The sequence below is a fragment of the Eretmochelys imbricata genome, chromosome 11, assembly GCF_965152235.1.
Source record: "Eretmochelys imbricata isolate rEreImb1 chromosome 11, rEreImb1.hap1, whole genome shotgun sequence".
NCBI classification, from domain to species: Eukaryota; Metazoa; Chordata; order Testudines; family Cheloniidae; genus Eretmochelys; species Eretmochelys imbricata.
This window is the reverse complement of record NC_135582.1, coordinates 1,187,142-1,203,832: the sequence shown is the minus strand read 5'-3', so window position 1 is coordinate 1,203,832 and position 16,691 is coordinate 1,187,142. Positions and strand designations below refer to the sequence as shown.

At 66.3% G+C, this 16,691-nt stretch overlaps 1 protein-coding gene across 2 annotated transcripts; it reads left to right on the top strand.

Annotated features, from left to right (window-relative positions):
- The first annotated feature begins 2,229 nt into the window (after nt 1-2,229).
- LOC144272189 (dnaJ homolog subfamily B member 2-like) lies at nt 2,230-16,175 on the top strand. 2 transcript variants are annotated; one of them, XM_077830105.1, is made up of 10 exons: nt 2,230-2,342; nt 5,890-5,989; nt 6,621-6,730; nt 9,613-9,666; nt 10,349-10,465; nt 11,780-11,869; nt 12,935-13,040; nt 13,788-13,858; nt 14,129-14,344; nt 15,503-16,175. In XM_077830105.1, the coding sequence occupies exons 2-10, from the start codon at nt 5,925-5,927 to the stop codon at nt 15,511-15,513; spliced, it is 840 nt and encodes a 279-aa protein (XP_077686231.1). In that variant the 5' UTR covers nt 2,230-2,342; nt 5,890-5,924; the 3' UTR covers nt 15,514-16,175. The 2 variants fall into 2 exon arrangements, with proteins under 2 accessions (XP_077686231.1, XP_077686230.1); XM_077830104.1 differs by having other exon boundaries at nt 10,346-10,465.
- Nucleotides 16,176-16,691: the final 516 nt, after the last annotated feature.

The following is a 16,691-nucleotide window of genomic DNA, read 5'->3' as shown; positions in this document are numbered from 1 at the left end:
ACACGCCGGCCCTTCGATGCACTAGTGCGGGGTTCACACGCCGGCCCTTCGATGCACTAGTGCTGCCTTCACACGCCAGCCCTTCGATGCACTAGTGCGGGGTTCACACGCTGGCCCTTCGATGCACTAGTGCGGGGTTCACACGCCGGCCCTTCGATGCACTAGTGCGGGGTTCACACGCCGGCCCTCCAATGCACTAGTGCGGGGTTCACACGCCGGCCCTTCGATGCACTAGTGCAGGGTTCACACGCCGGCCCTTCGATGCACTAGTGCGGGGTTCACACGCCGGCCCTTCGATGCACTAGTGCGGGGTTCACATGCCGGCCCTTCGATGCACTAGTGCTGCCTTCACACGCCGGCCCTTCGATGCACTAGTGCGGGGTTCACACGCCGGCCCTCCGATGCACTAGTGCAGGGTTCACATGCCGGCCCTTCGATGCACTAGTGCGGGGTTCACACGCCGGCCCTTCGATGCACTAGTGCGGGGTTCACACGCCGGCCCTTCGATGCACTAGTGCTGCCTTCACACGCCGGCCCTTCGATGCACTAGTGCGGGGTTCACACGCCGGCCCTCCGATGCACTAGTGCGGGGTTCACACGCCGGCCCTTCGATGCACTAGTGCGGGGTTCACACGCCGGCCCTCCGATGCACTAGTGCGGGGTTCACACGCCGGCCCTCCGATGCACTAGTGCGGAGTTCACACGCCGGCCCTTCGATGCACTAGTGCGGGGTTCACACGCCGGCCCTTCGATGCACTAGTGCGGGGTTCACACGCCGGCCCTCCGATGCACTAGTGCGGGGTTCACACGCCGGCCCTCCGATGCACTAGTGCGGGGTTCACACTCCCTGCCCCTGGAGGGCAGTAGAATGCACACCCTGGATCCGTAGTGCAGGGCGCATGCTCTCGGGCTCTGGGTGCCACGGGAAACGCACACCGCCTCTAGGTGGGAGCGGGAGAGGAAGCGACACGGAGCTGGAATCCACGGATCTCCCTGCAGAGGCGAGCCCCGTCAGGGCCGGACAGGCGAGCTCTCCTGACCTCTCATCACCATGGCTGCTGGCTTCTCTTGGGGGATCTCTTGCCAAGGCCAGCCCAGAGCACCTGCCTCGTGGTTTTACTCAGCCCTCCCCCAAGTGGGGCTGTGCCCACGTAAAGCCCTCCTGGCCCGGCCCGGCCCGGCCCTCACTCTGGGTACGTGGTGCTGCCCCTCAGAGCGGGAGGGGAACGTGGCCGAGGAGCTACCCCCAGCTGCCCCCCAAAGGGTCAGAGTGGGTCTAGCACCTGCACAGACCAGACAGGGTCACACAGGCAAACTGCCTTGGGCTCCATGGGCCTGGATCAGCCTTGGTGAGGGGCCATTAGATGATCCGAGCTGCACTGGGGGGGGGCAGGGGACACCCAGCCCAGCTCATGCACTTGGGACTCAACCCAGTGCTGCATCAGGGCAGCTCACTGCATCGGATGCATCCTGTGGAAAATACAGAAGATGTTTTGTGTTTGGTGTTTTTCCTAAGCTCCCAGCTGCTGGAGTCAGGTGATGCGTTAGGTGGGAATTGCAGCCTTCCTTTAAAATTGCAGCCAATTCCTTGCCCAGGGGTGGGGGAGAACGGCTGGAAAAGGGGACCTGAGTGAGCCGCAATGGCTGCAGGTGGGCCTGGAGGGTTGCCAGATGTCTAGTTTTCAACCGAACACCTGTTGAAAAGGGACCCTCCCCAGCCAGGTGAAAAAGAGCAAATGAGTGAGGGTGGGGGAGAGCGCAAGGGAGCGGGGCGGGGCCTTGGAGAAGGGGCGGGGCAAGGGTGTTCAGTTTTGTTCGGTCACAAAGTTGGCAACCCCCCGCCCCCTGGCTCCTCACCTTTGGGTGCCTGGGGCTGGCTGGACGGGGGAGGCGAGGCACCCACCTCCAAGCCGCACCCTCCGGCTGGAACCCCAGTGCTGTGAGCTTCCTCGCAGCAGTGCCCTGGCAGGCTAGCCTGAACCCCAACCAGGAGTGACCCAGGCCTTGATTTCCAACCACGTGGCCACGCAAGGGGAGCCCCCCGGGGTGGGGGGGCCAGTGGGCGGGGGGCCGTGCCCGGGAGCCCCGGGGGTCGAGGGAGGGGCGGGGCCAAGGGGGGGCGGGGCTCTGAGCTTGTGTTTCATGACCTCATCAGTTCAGAGTGCAGATCCCTGACGTCACAATCGGCCCGGGCTCCCCATTGGCGCTAGGCGCTGTCCGTCACACAGCGGAGGGGTGTGACGGGCCGGGAGCGAGTTCATGTCCCGCCCCAGGCCCGCAGCTGCAGCTGGGCTGAGCCGCGCTCGGAGCGTGGGGAGCCGGGGCCGCTGCGCCGCGGGGAGGTACGGGGGGGGCCCGGGGGGCGGGGCGCGGGGCGGTGCAGTGGGGCGCAGGGCAGGGATCCCCCGGGGGGCGGGGCGCTGGGGGGTGCAGTGGGGCGCAGGGCAGGGATCCCCGGGGGGCGCGGTGGGGGGGGCCGGGGCGCTGGGGGGTGCAGTGGGGCGCAGGGCAGGGATCCCCGGGGGGCGCGGTGGGGGGGGGCCGGGGCGCTGGGGGGTGCAGTGGGGTGCAGGGCAGGGATCCCTGGGGGGCGCGGTGGGGGGGCGCGGTGGGGGGGCCCGGGGAGCGGGGCGCTGGGGGGTGCAGTGGGGTGCAGGGCAGGGATCCCCGGGTGGGCGCGGTGGGGGGGCCCGGGGGGCGGGGCGCTGGGGGGTGCAGTGGGGTGCAGGGCAGGGATCTTCCCGGGGGGCGCGGTGGGGGCCGCTCCTGCGGCGGTGTCGGGCCTGGGGAGACCCCCGGGGTCAGGAGGTTGCGGAGCGGCTGGGGCAGGGGTTGGGCCCCGACGGGATCGGGCCCCGGGATCGGGCCCCAGGCCTGGGGGCCGGTGGCTTGCGCCGGGTGTGGCCAGAGACGGGGGCGCGGGGGCGGGCCAGGGGCCGGTGTGCGAGGGCCCAGCCCGCCCTGTGCCCCCGACGTGCCCGGGCAGCTCCGCGTCGGGGGGCGGGACGCCAGCCTGGGCCCGCGGAGCCTGGGGCTGCCGGCGGCTCGGGGCCCCTCCCGCGCGGGGTTGGGGCCCGGGCACGTCGGGGGCACAGGGCGGGCTGGGCCCTCGCACGCCAGACCCCTGCCCACGTCTGGCCGGAGACGAGCTCCCTGGGTTGGCAGCAGGACGCCCGGCCCTGCGCCCGGCTTCGAACCCAGGGCCAGGCGCGGGGGAGCAGGGAGCCCTGGGGTCCAGGGGGAGGTGTGACTCTCCTGGTCTCCCTTGCCCTGGGTGTTCGCCCCTCCTCGGGGTCGCCCTGGGTCTGTGCCTGCTCAGCACCCTTGGGCCGGGCTCGGAGCCCCCCCCCCCCCCCCCCCCGTGCACCCCAGGAAAAGTGAGAATTGAAGTTTGTGTTTTTGCTTTCAAAGGCAGAAAATCACACGCTGGGTTTGCAAAATCCCTTATTTACCAACAGAACCGAGCTGGGGCCCGAGGCGGCCCTGGGAACTGCTGACCACAGGAGGGGGGCAGGGGGGGAGAGCGAATTAGTGTCCGGCACGTGCTGAATGTGCGGGGGAGGGGAGGGTGCAAAGCAGCCCCCTGGATAAAGGGAACAGAAGAGGGGTGTTGCATGGGGCAGCAGGCGTCCTCCCCACCATGCTGTCTGCTTCGGGGCCTGTCCCCCCTGAAATGGGAAAGGCCCAGAGAAGGGCAGCAAGCAGGGTGGGGCTGAGAGGGGCAGAGTCAGTGCGTCAGGCGAGGGGCCGGCTGCGGGAGCAGGTGTGGGGGCGGTGGGGGGCCGTGTGAGATGAGCCGGGAGCGGCGAGGGTGTGAGGGCAACGGTGAGGCACCTGGATGTAATGCGTCTGGAAATGGGGAGCCAGTGGAGGGGTTCAGAGGCCGGGGCCGTGACCACGGCAGCTGCAGGTCGAATGGATTCAGGGGTGCAGGAGCGTCAGCCAGGAGGAGGCTGCAGCGTAGAACTAACCTGTGGAACTGGCTGCCGTGGGGAAAGCTCACAGCTGTGACTGAGGCCAGGGCCCCCAAGTAAACAAATGGCCTGATTTCCTGAGGAGCCAGGCGCCCTCCGCTGCCCTCGACCCCGGTGTGGGTCACTGACGGGGGCGGGCAGCCTCCCCTCCCGGCAGAGCTATTCTTACTCCTCCCGGGTGGCGGTGGGATTAGATGTTCATAGTAGCTGCTAAGCTCCTTAATGCGGACAGGCTGACTAGGGAGGGGCTGGGCCCCGCTCTGTCCCAGGGTGAGATTCCCTGTTCTCTGGTCCCCTGCTCACTGCGCAGTCCCCCCCCTCCCTGCCCACATTGACCCCGTCCAGCCAGGGAGGGCATCTGCAGCATCCCCTACGGGCCAAGGCTGAGACTCCCACCTAGGCCCGGCCTCCGGCCCCCCAGCTCCCTCTTTAGGCATCAAGGGCCAGGTTTGTAACGGGATGTCAGTGCCTAACTCCCACTGGGAGTAAACTGCCTGTAAAACCCTGGGCTCTAGAGACTTGCAGAAGGGGGGAGCGATGGGGGCTGGGGGCGCTCGGCCCCTCTGCATAAATCCGGCCACTTCCTCGGGGGCTTGAATGCTGAGCTGGGTGGGCCCCCACGGCGAGGGGCGGTGTTCTGTGGTGATGGCCCCCGGGGCCCGTCGGGCTGGGCCCTGCCCAGGCACATGGGGAGGGTGGTCCTGGGCTCCCTGGTATGGGTTGACGCCGGCAGTGCCCCCGCGCCCCCCACCACCGGCTGCGGAGCAGGTTCTAGCAGGGACCCCTCCTCGCCCCTCGTCACCCCCCCCAGTGCCGGAGGCCGGGCAGGGTGGGGGCACTTGCTGAGGGGGTGCCCGAATGCCGGCCCCAGAGTTCCCCACCCCAGCTACCCCAGTCATCACCACAGGGAGCTCTCCCGGGCACCTGATTAACATCCCCCCCCACTCCCCTGGGGGTGAGACCCTGAGGGCAGCTGGGTGCTTTGAGGGACTGGGGTGGGACAAGCAGCCAGCCTGGTCTCTGCTCCTCCCCTTTGCTGCTCCCTGAAGAGCCGGTGGGGGGTGGCTGGCCCTGGCTGCTGGGGTGTCTCCCTGTGGGTAGGTCAGTGTGGGGGGAGCCCCATGGTGGAGAGGGAGAATGGGGGGGGTCAGACATGGAGAGGAGCAGAAGCAAACCTCCCGCGGGGAGGCACCTCCCTTCGGCTCAGCAAGGGCGAGGGACCCGGGCGAGGAGGGGGTGGCCCAGTGGGGCTGAGGTCCTGCAGGTGCATAGGTGGAGCATAGCCCTGCCCCCGAGTGGCTCTGGGAGGGCTGGGACCCTCTGGGGTGCCAAGAGGCAGGGTCCCTTGAAGACTGGGCAGCTGGTGCCGTCCCTGCGCTCGGGCTGTGACAGAGACAAGTGCCCCTGGGGCTCTGGCTGCCGGCGCCTGACGTGGGTGGGGCCCGCCAGCCTCTGTGCCACAAATAACCCCCTTGCATTCCCGCTGCCCGGGCAGAGAGGCTGAGGCCGAGGGGGGGCGGCAGTGTCAAAGTGAGGGGGCGAGCCGGGGGACCCCGTCCTGGCTCAGACACGCTTCTCGGCACGACAGCCCATCGGCTGGGAGGCAGGGACTGAGGGCAGATGGGGCCCAGTGTCCCCACTCTGCCTGCTGCATCAGCAGCTGCCCCTGAGCAAAGGGGGTGGGACGTCCCCCTCCGGAGCTGGTAGCGCTGTTGGGCCCCAGTGGGTCTCTGCGTTTGCCGGGCTGGCCCTCTCTGGCAGGGGACAGACAGCCCAGTTGCTGCTCTTCGGGACCTGGGGACGGGCGGCTGTTTCTGGCTGATGCTCTGTCCTGAGCAGCCAGCACAGTCCCGGGCCGCTCGCTCTGCTCCCCCGGGCATCTCCAGATATACCTGACGTTGCCCTTCCTCCCCAGCTGCACCGCCGGCCCCTGACGGACGGACAGGCGCCATGGTGGAGTACTACGAAGTGCTGGGTGTGCCCCGAAACGCCTCCTCGGATGACATCAAGAAGGCGTAAGTCCTGCCCCCGCCCGAGTCACTACGCTTTCCACTAGCAGCTGCTGCCCTGCCAGGGCCCCCCTGAGGGTAGAGTGGGGCTGGATGAGCGCTCGAGGGACAGCGGGGCCTAGTGGGGAGGGCCCTGGGCTCGTGCTCGGGAACCCTAGGATCCGGCCCTGCTCTGCCACTGATCAGCTGCGAGCTTGGCCAAGTCCCTTCCCCTCGGGCCCCGCTTCCACGGCTGGGCGAAGGCGGCGACAGGCCATCCGTGGGCAGTTGGCGTTGCACTCCCCCCCCCCCCCCCCCCAGCAACCTGCCTCATCTCCCTCCCCGATCTTGGGCAGGGCCAAGTGGGAACATGCGCTGTGATCACAGGCCCTGCTTGGGGGGGGGCAGGGTGAGATGGTGGGGGGCTGTTCAAGGGCAAAGGGAGTGTCCCAGGAGCTAAGAGCAGCTCTCTAAGGAAGCCCCTGGACACCAGGCTGTGCCCGGGTGCTGGCGGGAACCTGGTGTGGTGGGGTCCAGCCTGGCACGGGTGGCTGTGCACCATCGATTGGTCTCGGGGTTGGCTGGCACAGCGGGGGGAGGATGGCACCTGCCGACGGCAGAGCTGTGGGGTCACCGACTGTCCCTGGGCACTGTGCAGGTACAGGAAGGCGGCGCTGAAATGGCATCCGGATAAGAACCCGGAGAACAAGGAACACGCCGAGCGGAAGTTCAAAGAGATCGCGGAGGCCTACGAAGTGCTGTCGGACAGTAAGGGGCCGGCGTCTCCCCTCCCGCTTCGTTTCGGGACACCTGGCACTTGTAGCCATGGGGCTAGAAGGGACCTCAAGGGGTCGCTTAGTTCAGCCCCTGCACCACGGCAGGGCCAAGTGGCCGTAGCCCAGCCCTGACGGGTTTGTTGCTTAAACCTCCAGGGATGGGGGTTCAGTGGCCCCCGGGAAGCCTGCTCCTCAGTGTAGCTCCCCGGAGTGCTGGAAACTTTTCTTGCAATTGCCCCAAGTGCCCCGTGCGGCAGATCAAACCCGGCACTTCCTGTGCAGCCTGCAGTGGACGTGCAGCACGACTGGGGTGTCCACCCTGCAGTGTAGACCCGGGGCTGTGGGGCTGGGCCGTGGACTCCAGCATCCCCACTGCGCGGCAAACCAGGGCCGGGCCCGGCTCTCTCAGCCAGGCTAAGGCGGCCACACCACACTCTGCAGCCCTTCTGACCCGGGGCTGGGGCTTGCGCTGCGTCCACACTGCAAAGTGACAGGGCTTGGACCTCGCCCAGCAGGGCCCTAGGGCTCCGACTCAGGGACCGAATGGCTCGGCAGCACTTCTGCAGAAAAGGACCTAGGGGTGACAGTGGACGAGAAGCTGGATACGAGTCAACAGTGTGCCCTTGTTGCCAAGAAGGCCAATGGCATTTTGGGCTGTATAAGTAGGGACTGGGATCGAGCAGATCGAGGGACGTGATCGTCCCCCTCTATTTGACATTGGTGAGTCCTCATCTGGAGTACTGTGTCCAGTTTTGGGCCCCACACTACAAGAAGGATGTGGATAAATTGGAGAGAGTCCAGCGAAGGGCAACAAAAATGATTAGGGGACTGGAGCACATGACTTGTGAGGAGAGGCTGAGGGAACTGGGATTGTTTAGTCTGCGGAAGAGAAGAATGAGGGGGGATTTGATAGCTGCTTTCAGCTACCTGAGAGGTGGATCCAGAGAGGATGGTTCTAGACTATTCTCAGTGGTGGAAGATGACAGAACAAGGAGTAATGGTCTCAAGTTGCAGTGGGGGAGGTTTAGGTTGGATATTAGGAGAAACTTTTTCACTAGGAGGGTGGTGAAGCACTGGAAAGGGTTCCCTAGGGAGGTGGTGGAATCTCCTTCCTTAGAAGTTTTTAAGGTCAGGCTTGACAGAGCCCTGGCTGGGATGATTTAATTGGGGATTGGTCCTGCTTTGAGCAGGGGGTTGGACTAGATGACCTCCTGAGGTCCCTTCCAACCCTGATATTCTATGATTCACCCCCTGAGGGCTTGCTGAGCTGTCTGACTGGTGTGTGTGTGGACGGAACGTGGGCTCGAGCCGGGGTCAGAGCCCAGCCTTAGAGTGCAGCATAGACAGACCCTTAATCCCCCTCCTCTAGAGAAGAGCCCTTCACGGACCTGGAGCCTGGTCTCCGTCGTGTTGTCTGCAGACTGAACGCGCCCAGGTATTAACTCTCCCTCACAGGGCAGGTTTCTAAAGCTTTGGTCAGGTTTGTTGCTCTCCGACTGGTTCACATCTTCCCTGACGTGCGGTCCCCAGCCCTGCCGCAGCCCTGCTGCTGAGGCCTCCCCAGTGCCGAGCAGAGCGGGCCAATGCCTCCTGTGCCTTACGGATGGCGCTCCCGTTAACACGCCCCAGCACGAGCAGCCTTCCCGTAGCCATGTCCCGTTGTGGACCTAGTCGGCGTGTGATCCACGGGGATCCCCAGATCCTGCCCAGCCGGTTCCCCCATTTGGTGTTTAGGGGAGCTGCTGTGCTCTGTATGGACGGTGTCCCCGTCATGCCCAGCTGTGCGTGTGCCCCTGGGCTGTAGGCAGGACGGAGCTGCTGCCCTGGTTTCTTGCCCCTTCGCGGAGCAGGCCCCGAGACGGCCCTTTGCAAGCAGCCTCCAGCCCAGCTGCATCCTGCCCCGGTGCAGGGCAGGGGTGCACAGAGACCGCGGCTGTTCCTACTTGTGGTCAATGGGCCCCTCCCTCTGCCCAGGATCCCCGGCACAGGTGTGCTCTGCCCCCCCCCCCCCCCCCCCCCCCGGGCCAGGCCCGGTCCCTGCACTAGGGAACGCTGAGCTTCCGGAGCCCCCTTTGCGCCCCCTGAGGTGCTCAGGGGGAAGGGGGGGGGTCTGACCGGTCTGCGCCTCTCTACCTCTCTTTGCGGGAGAGGCTCTTGTTACCCCTCTGCTCTCAGAGCCACACGCACCAATTTCGTGTTCCTTTGCCTCTCTCCCTGGGGGCTGTAGTCGGGGTGCGGGGAGGGGTCCCCAGGAGTCTCTGGCCATGTCCAGCCCCATGCATTGCGCACGACCCGCTAGATTCGTTCATTCCCCACAGACTTGGTCTTATCCCGGGCGAGCTGTCAGAGCTTGGCCCTCGCTGCTGAGCCCCCAGACTTGGGGTAGCCCCATGCATCCCATGGATCTAGGGGGGCTGGCTATCACATCGCCTGGAGCTGCTGAGATCCGACGCTGCTTAGAGACCCCGTGAGCCTGGAGTGGGGCACCTGGAGAGCCGGCCAAGGGACAACCCCACCCACCCCCCACACCAGCCCCAAGGGTCCCAGAGCAACAACACTAGGTCGAAAATCCCCAGACTTTTCAAAGGAAGTGTTGGGTTCTCGTCTGCGCCCTGTGTCTGAGCCCTGGGGGTTGCCGTCCCCCCAGGCTTTGCTCTGCAGCCAGGAAGGGGAGGAAACAGCAGCTGACAGTCTTGCCCCATCCCATGACTCCGAGAGCTGGGGCTTTAGGAGTACTCCCAATGGCACGAGAGCTGGCGATGCCACCTGCCCACGCAGCGGGAGATGCTCCCCCTTAGCTAGGGGCTGCCCCTTCCCCAGCCCAGCCCTGCTGGAGCGGTGGGGGCCGGCTAACTCTTCCTCTTCTCCCCGCAGAGGAGAAGCGTGACATCTACGACCGCTATGGCAAGGAAGGCCTCATGGGAGCAGGTGAGCTGGCCGTGCTGTGGGAGAGGAGCCTGGCCTGGGGGAGCTGAAATCGGGGGAGGGGGGGAACCTTGCTCCTGAAATCTGGGCTGAGGGGAATAAAGTCTGACAATCCCAGCCTTTGCTGTCGCATGGCGCGCGCCCACAACGCTCTCGCCGGGAGCCTAAGGGACAGCCACGCTTCGCCCGCACACCGCCCGCCCGGGGCGTGGGCATGAGCAAGACGGCAAAGCTCTACGCGGCCGGGCCCCCCAGGTGCAGCCCCACAGGGCTCACGGCCCCCCGAGCAGGGCCTCCCACTCTCTGCGCGGCCAAGCCCCCCCAGGTGCGGCCCCGCGGGGCTCGCGCCCCCCCCCCGGTGTGGTGTGGTGTGTCTGTGCTCCACCCACCCCTCAGTGCTGCAGGTGTTCGGGGTGGAACTTGCCCTGGGCTGGGTGCCGGCTCTTGACCCAGGGGCAAATTGCACCCACTACAAATATTTGCAGGGGAACCCGAGTGAGAGCGGCCCTGGGAGCGCGTCATGTCCTATTGCATGCTGGGACCTGTAGTTTTCACAGCCCCAAGCTAACAGAGCACCTTTAACCTGGCGCGTCTCTCCAGCGGGCGGGGACCCCAGCCTGGTTCTCTCACGCGGTTCAGACTGGGATCTTGGTGATAGCGTCCTGTGTCTGCTTTTCCCCAGCAGGGCCTGGGGGATCAAGAGCCGGCGCAGGAGTCCCCGAATTCACCTTCTCCTTCCGCAGCGCCCACGACGTCTTCCGGGAGTTCTTCGGCGGGCGGGATCCCTTCTCTGAGCTCTTTGGTGAGTTTTGGCCCACAGCTCTCCTGGGGGCCCTGGAGGAGGGAGGGGAGAGTGGGCCCAACCCAGTGCACGTTTTGATTCTTTGTGGCCAGAGAAGTGGGGATTGGTGAGAGACCCCAGAGGCTATGTTGTGTGTCATGGGTCCTGTACTGCTGAAAGCTCATGGAGATTCGCCTTTGACTCAAATGGCGTGGCCTGGGCTTTTGGCTCGGGAGGGGCTGAGTTTGAACTTCTGGGTGACAGCAGGGGCAGGAGTCGCCAGCCGAGGAGCAGCTGTGACCCCTCCGGTTAGTACGGTGCCTTCCACCGCGTCGGCTCCCTGCCCCACAGCTGGAGCAGCAGCTTCCTGCAGTGCCTGCCGTGCCGGTGGTGCAGGGGCCGGTGACGCCATCCAAGGACTGTCCCACGCTTTCAGCAGGCCCGGTCCAAGCAGACGCTGGTCCTTGTGCCAGAGGACGCAGGGGAGGAGCGAGGGAGGCCGGATAGCTGAAGGAGAGAGGCTGGGAAGTGTTAGTGGTCTGGGCTCGGTCGCTGCGGGGAGGCTTGGCTCCGATGCAGCTGGGGATGACGCGGGGGGAGAGCGTCTGTGACGCAGGAGGCAGCCCAGGAGCAAGCGGGGCTGAATACACAGGACAGAAGGATCTGTGCGTGGGAGGGGCTGATCCGTGAGGAAGGGTGAAGAGCCGTGACTGGCGGTGGGTGGCCGACACCAACGACTGATGGAGCTGGCCTAGGTGCTGGGCCCAGGCTTGTGGTAGGAATTGAACTCGAGTCCCAGGGCCGTGCCCTAGCTGCTGGCCAAGGGCTCGCTGCGGGTGCTGGCAGGGGGTGGCTGGAAGCAGCATGCTGCCGTTACGAGGGGGGCAGGTAGGCTGCCTATCGGGAATCCTCTCCCAAGGGCTGCAGGGAGCCTCAGGACAAATGAACTGAGAGAGGCCAGAGCAGTGCCCGCTGGCTGCCAGCCCTCGGCAGCGTGTGGCCCTGTCAGAGCGACTAGCACCCAGGCCCTGCCCCCTGTGTGGGCCTGATCCCGCAGCGCCCGGGACAGGAGAGCCACTGTAGCCGGGGGCTGCTGGATCTTCAGCTTCTCTTCCTGCAACTCAGCAGCTGGACACATGGAAGAGCCAGCTCCATAGGCCTCCGGAGACCGCCCCCCAGAGCCCCCTTTGGGGCCTGCTGCTCTGGGGCCCATGGGTGTCCTGCCCCCAGGGTGGACTGGCTGCACTCTGGAGTTGTGTGGCTGGCGCAGCCTGGCCTGGCATCCTGCGAGGGAGAGTCTCGGGCTGTGCTCACGCCACGATCCCTGCCTTACAGATGAGATGCTGCCGTTCTCAGAACTGCGGGGAGCTGGCCTTGGACACCCCGGACCAGGCTCCTTCTTCTCGTCTTTCCCGGCATCCTCAGGTAGGTGGCAGCCTGCCTGTCGCTGCCAGCACCGTCCTCCCTGGGCACCTGCCGCACCTGGAGCGGGCACCTGTGTGGTCCCAGCTCCGGCTTTCTCCCGAGTCACTCCTCCTCCCCTCGGTGCCAGATCCCCTGGCCGGCCCAAACCACCTCCCCTCGGCTATGGCGATTCAAGGACAGTCTTGCCCTGTGTCACGGAGTCCCCGGGCGATGCTCGGGAACTGCTCCCTACGAAGCCAGGCCGGACTCTGGGGAAGTCTCCTCTCGGGGAGCAGCCTGTCTGCAGGACACACAGCTCACCCGGCTCCACCTTCCTGGGTCTGACCTCGGAGCATTCAGCCTCCTCTGCCCCTCCGTGCACTTCCCACAGCCAGTCCGCCCAGGCGGGGTCCTAGGGAAGCCGCGGGGTCCTGCCCCCAACTCCGCAGTCAGACGTGACTCTCAGCCAGCCAGTAACGCAGAGGTTTATTAGATGACAGGAACATGGTCTAACACAGAGCTTGTAGGTGCAGAGAACAGGACCCTTCAGCTGGGTCCATTTTGGGGGGCAGTGAGCCAGACAACCCCGTCCGCCCTTCACTCCATGTCCCCAGCCAGCCCCAAACTGAAACTCCCTCCAGCCCCTCCTCCTCTGGGCTTTGTCCCTTTCCCAGGCCAGGAGAGCACCTGATTCCTTTGTTCTCCAACCCTTTAGCTCTCACCTTGCAGGGGGCAAGGGTCCAGGCCATCAGTTGCCAGGAGACAGTGTGTCGCCATTTATGTACCCTGGCCCTTTGCTCTGCAACAATCACATCCCCTTATCCCACCCCCTAGAGACTTAGGAACTGCCTAGGGGAAACTGAGGCACCCTTACAGTATTCAGAGGAAACATTAAGAACAGTCCCACTTCATCACACCCTGTGACTCCTGGACAGACATTTCACTGCAGTGCATCCCCCTGGCTGACCCGTTACCACCCCGTCATCCTCTCACAACTGGCCAAGGACCCCTGTGATCCCTTGAGGCTCCCCGGGGCCTGGCCCAGGCTGGGGGCTCCTGCTGTGAGGTTGTCACCCTGTTTTTCAGATTTCTTCTCCTCGTCCTTCAGCCCTGGCACCGACCCCGGAATTGGCTTCCGCTCGGTTTCCACCTCCACCACCTTCGTCAATGGCAAACGCATCACCACGAAGAGGTAGGGAGGGGCCACTGGGGACTGGGCCATGGCCAAGCCAGCCAGTCTCCCAGCAACACGGCAGCTGCTCCAGGGGACCAGATCATGGGGCCAGCCTGGCTGGTGCCCCACCTTCCCCCATGCCAGAGCCCTCCATGGGGCCAGCCAGGCCGGTGCCTCACCACTCGTCACGCCAGAGCCCTCCATGGGGCCTGCTAGTATGGTGTCCCCCCAACAGCAGAACTCTCCATTGGGGCCAGCCAGTGCCATGTCCTGCCACGCCAGAGCCCACCCTTCCTGGGGCCCAGCTGTGTCCAGGCAGGGTCCCCCCATCTCTGCTGGCTCGTGCAGCAGCTGCTGTTTGACCTGCTGTCAATGGCCAAAGACCCGGCCCGAACAGCACAGCGTCTGCCCTTCATAACATCCCAGCCCCTCTGCGGGTGACGCCTCGATCAGCCCCAGCCGGGGAGCCCAGAGTCCTGCCAGGAGGCTTTGTTGCTAGGCCACCTGTTGCCGCAGTGCTGGGCGGGGAGAGCACTTTAAATCAACAGCCTGCACCCCAGGAAGCGTAGCTCGTGCCCGAGGTCAGAAGATACTGACAAGGTGAAGACCAGAATGGAGCTGGCAGCTGCCCCCGACGCACATGGAGCCCGTAGCCTGGCACAGTCCCTAGATGGCACCACACAGTGCCCCACCCCATCCCGAATCTCCCCCGTGGGGTGCTGCCCTGGCCGGCTGGGTGACCTTGTGCTGGCTCTGTCTCTGCAGGATTGTGGAGAACGGGCAGGAGCGGGTGGAGGTGGAAGAGGACGGGCAGCTGAAATCAATCCACGTTAACGGTGAGGAGTGGGAGGGGTCTCTGGGGACCAGGGTGCCCCCTGTATGTTGGCTGAGCCCCGCCCCCTGGGAGGCGGTGGGGCAGGGTTCTCCCCAGTTCACAGAGAGCGGCACTGAGACCCAGATCAGATGACTGGCCCAGGGTGAGCTGGGCAGACGGGGACAGGCCTAGGAACTGTGTCTCCAGGGGGCACAGCCCCATCCTCCCACGGCCAGGCCAGGCCTGGGGACAGCGCGCCTGGGGCCTGACCCTTGTGCCTCCTTCCCCTCAGGTGTCCCTGACGACATGGCGCTGGGGCTGGAGCTGAGCCGCCGGGAGCAGCAGGCCCTGCCGGGCCGGGCCTCGCACTCGCCCCCCGCACCGCCGCGGCCCCGCGGCTCGTCCCCGGTCTGCCTGTACACGGACAGCGAGGAGGAGGACGAGGATCTGCAGCTGGCCATGGCCTACAGCCTGTCTGAGATGGAGGCCGCGGGGCAGCACAGAGCAGGTGCGCGTGGCACCAGCAGGCAGCAGGGCGGCGCCCAGCAGGAGGCGCAAGGGGGGAGCCGGGTGCCTCGGCCCCAGCCCGTGGGCAGCGAGGGGAGCCGGACACAGAGCCCGGGGGCAGGGGGCGGGCAGGAGGGGGCAGCACCCGAGCCAGAAGCGGGGACAGAGCCTGCTTCCAAGCCGAAGCAGCCCCACTGTCGCCTGCTGTGAACCGGGCTGGGGCTGGGGGCCCGGGCAGCCGGAGGATCCCAGCCCCGGGGGAGCAGCAGGGCGCCGGGCCGCCTGAGAACCCAGCGGGGCCGGGGGGCTCAGTAAAGGGCTGGAGAGGAGCCTCCCTCTGGTGTGTCCCGTTCCAGAGCGAGGAGCTGCCCCCGCAGGGCGCGGACCCAACGCTTCCCCTGGGGCGTCCTGGGGGGGTCGCATGGGGCCCTGGCACCGTCATATGCTCAGCTGCTTGTCCATGCCATGTCCCCCCCCGCAGGGGGTGTCCCTCCCCCAGGCCAGCAGTGCTCCTGGCTCAGCTGTGTGCGAGGACCTGCCCAGGTTCAGTGGGAGCTGGTCTGCCCCTAGGGTCTCCTCCCAGAACCCCCCTGCTGGGCCAGGCTGTCTGGGAAGGGTCTAGGGGTCACGGCCTGGCAGGGGAGGGCTGCCCAGGGGTGTGGGCTCAGGTCCTTCGCCAGGGGACACAAGCACAGGTGGGCTGCTCTACAGGAGGCGGGATAGGGTGTCCCTCGGGGGGGGGTGGGGGGGAGATGCTGCAAGGAAGGTAACAGGGGTGTTGGGGGGCAGGGGCTGGGTGCTCGTTCTTGCCCTCACTGTTGCTGCTCTGGATCCTGCTGCTTACCCCACCCCGCACCTCCACTGCTCTGGCTGCAGCCCCTGCCTGACACCCCTGCCCCCCAGGTAACCCCCTGTCCCACTTCCACAGCGCCGGGGGCCACCCAGCTGGGGCATCAGGGCCCAGCACCCCTCCCTCCTGCGCCTCAGAGCACCCGGGCTGGCAGGAGCCTCGGGTGCGTCCTGCCCCAGGAATGGGGCTGGAGCCCCCCAGCCCGAGGGGCGCTGGTGCCCTGGCCTGCACGTGCCCTGGCTGTCACACGCTCACGAGGCTTGATTCATCCGTGTCGTCCCTCCCCCTCCCCTCTGCTTGTCTCCCCAGGTGTGTTCTGAGGGACGCGCCGCGGGGACCCTGCCATGTGCCCAGGGAGGCTGGTCACACCCGGACATCGCTCTGTTTCCGCACTCCCCCCTCCCCCCCAGTACCCCCGGGCTGCGTAGTGGGGGGTCTCTCCTGTCACTGTCTGCTGAGCAGTGTGTAGTCAGCTGTAGCTAGTGAGGAGGGGGCACGGCATCTGTGCTGGGGCCTGACGGGGCAATGCCCTGCCCGTGGGGCCCTGACAGCTCTGCAGGGCAGCTGTGCCAGGGGGCCCCGGTGGGAGGGGGGCTGGGGGACAGAGCCCTGGGCACCTCCAGCCCAGTCCTGCTCTGCTGGGGGTTGCAGCTGGAAGAGGGCTGACTGCAGGGATGGAGGCAGCCCAGGGGAAGGGGTAAGGGCCCCCCAACCCCCATGGGGGAGGGAGCTGCAGCTGGAAGAGATGGAGGATTCTCCTTCAGGGCCTGCACAGGGGGAGGAGACTTACTCCAGCAGCCTCCCCACCCCCCCTTCCCCTTACAGCTGGGCAGGAGCTGCTCTAAGGCTGCGGATGCAGGGGGGTGGAAGGAGGGAGCCTGCACCCTGCGGGTCCTGCTGTGCAACCCCCTTGCTGCTGTGGGGCTGCGCCAGCCACCAGGGAGCGGACCCTGCTGTCAGTCAATAAACTGTTTGCAATAGATGCGGTGTGTGAGGGGGGCTCTCTGAGGGGGGGGGCAGGGGCTGGAGCCCTGTGTGGGGCGGGAGGGGGATTAAGCTCCTACAAGAGGGGCAGGGCAGGCCTGGGAAATTCCACCGTGGGGGGGCTGGGGCTGGGCCAGTCACCAGGCTGGGTCCCCAGCCTCAAGCAGAGTTTTCCCCGGGGGTGGGTAGGCCCAGGTTGTTCCCATTGGCAGGACTGGTGCAGGGGGGTACCTGGGGCCCCTTGCCTAGCTCTAACCCCCAGCTCTCGGCTGCTGGCGGCAGGGTATGGAGCAAGCTGGCATCTGCTCAAACTGCTGCCTTCCCCACCCTGGGGGGGTGGGTGCAGTGAGGGGCACAACCCTGCCCTCAGCACAGTAACCCCCTCCCAGAGATGGGCCTGGCTGGAGGGTGCAGGGAGGGGCACAGCCCCCAGCCCCAGGCAGGGAACCACCCACAGCCCTGATGGGGGGTGCAGGGAGGGGCACAGCCCCCAGCCCCAGGCAGGGAACCACCC

Coding starts and splice junctions, on each gene's coding strand:
- LOC144272189 (XM_077830104.1), top strand. CDS start 5,925: ATGGTGGAGTACTACGAAGTGCTGGGTGTGCCCCGAAACGCCTCCTCG. Junction 9,667..10,345: donor GGAAGGCCTCATGGGAGCAG/GTGAGCTGGCCG, acceptor GCTTTTCCCCAG/CAGGGCCTGGGGGATCAAGA. Junction 11,870..12,934: donor GTCTTTCCCGGCATCCTCAG/GTAGGTGGCAGC, acceptor CCTGTTTTTCAG/ATTTCTTCTCCTCGTCCTTC.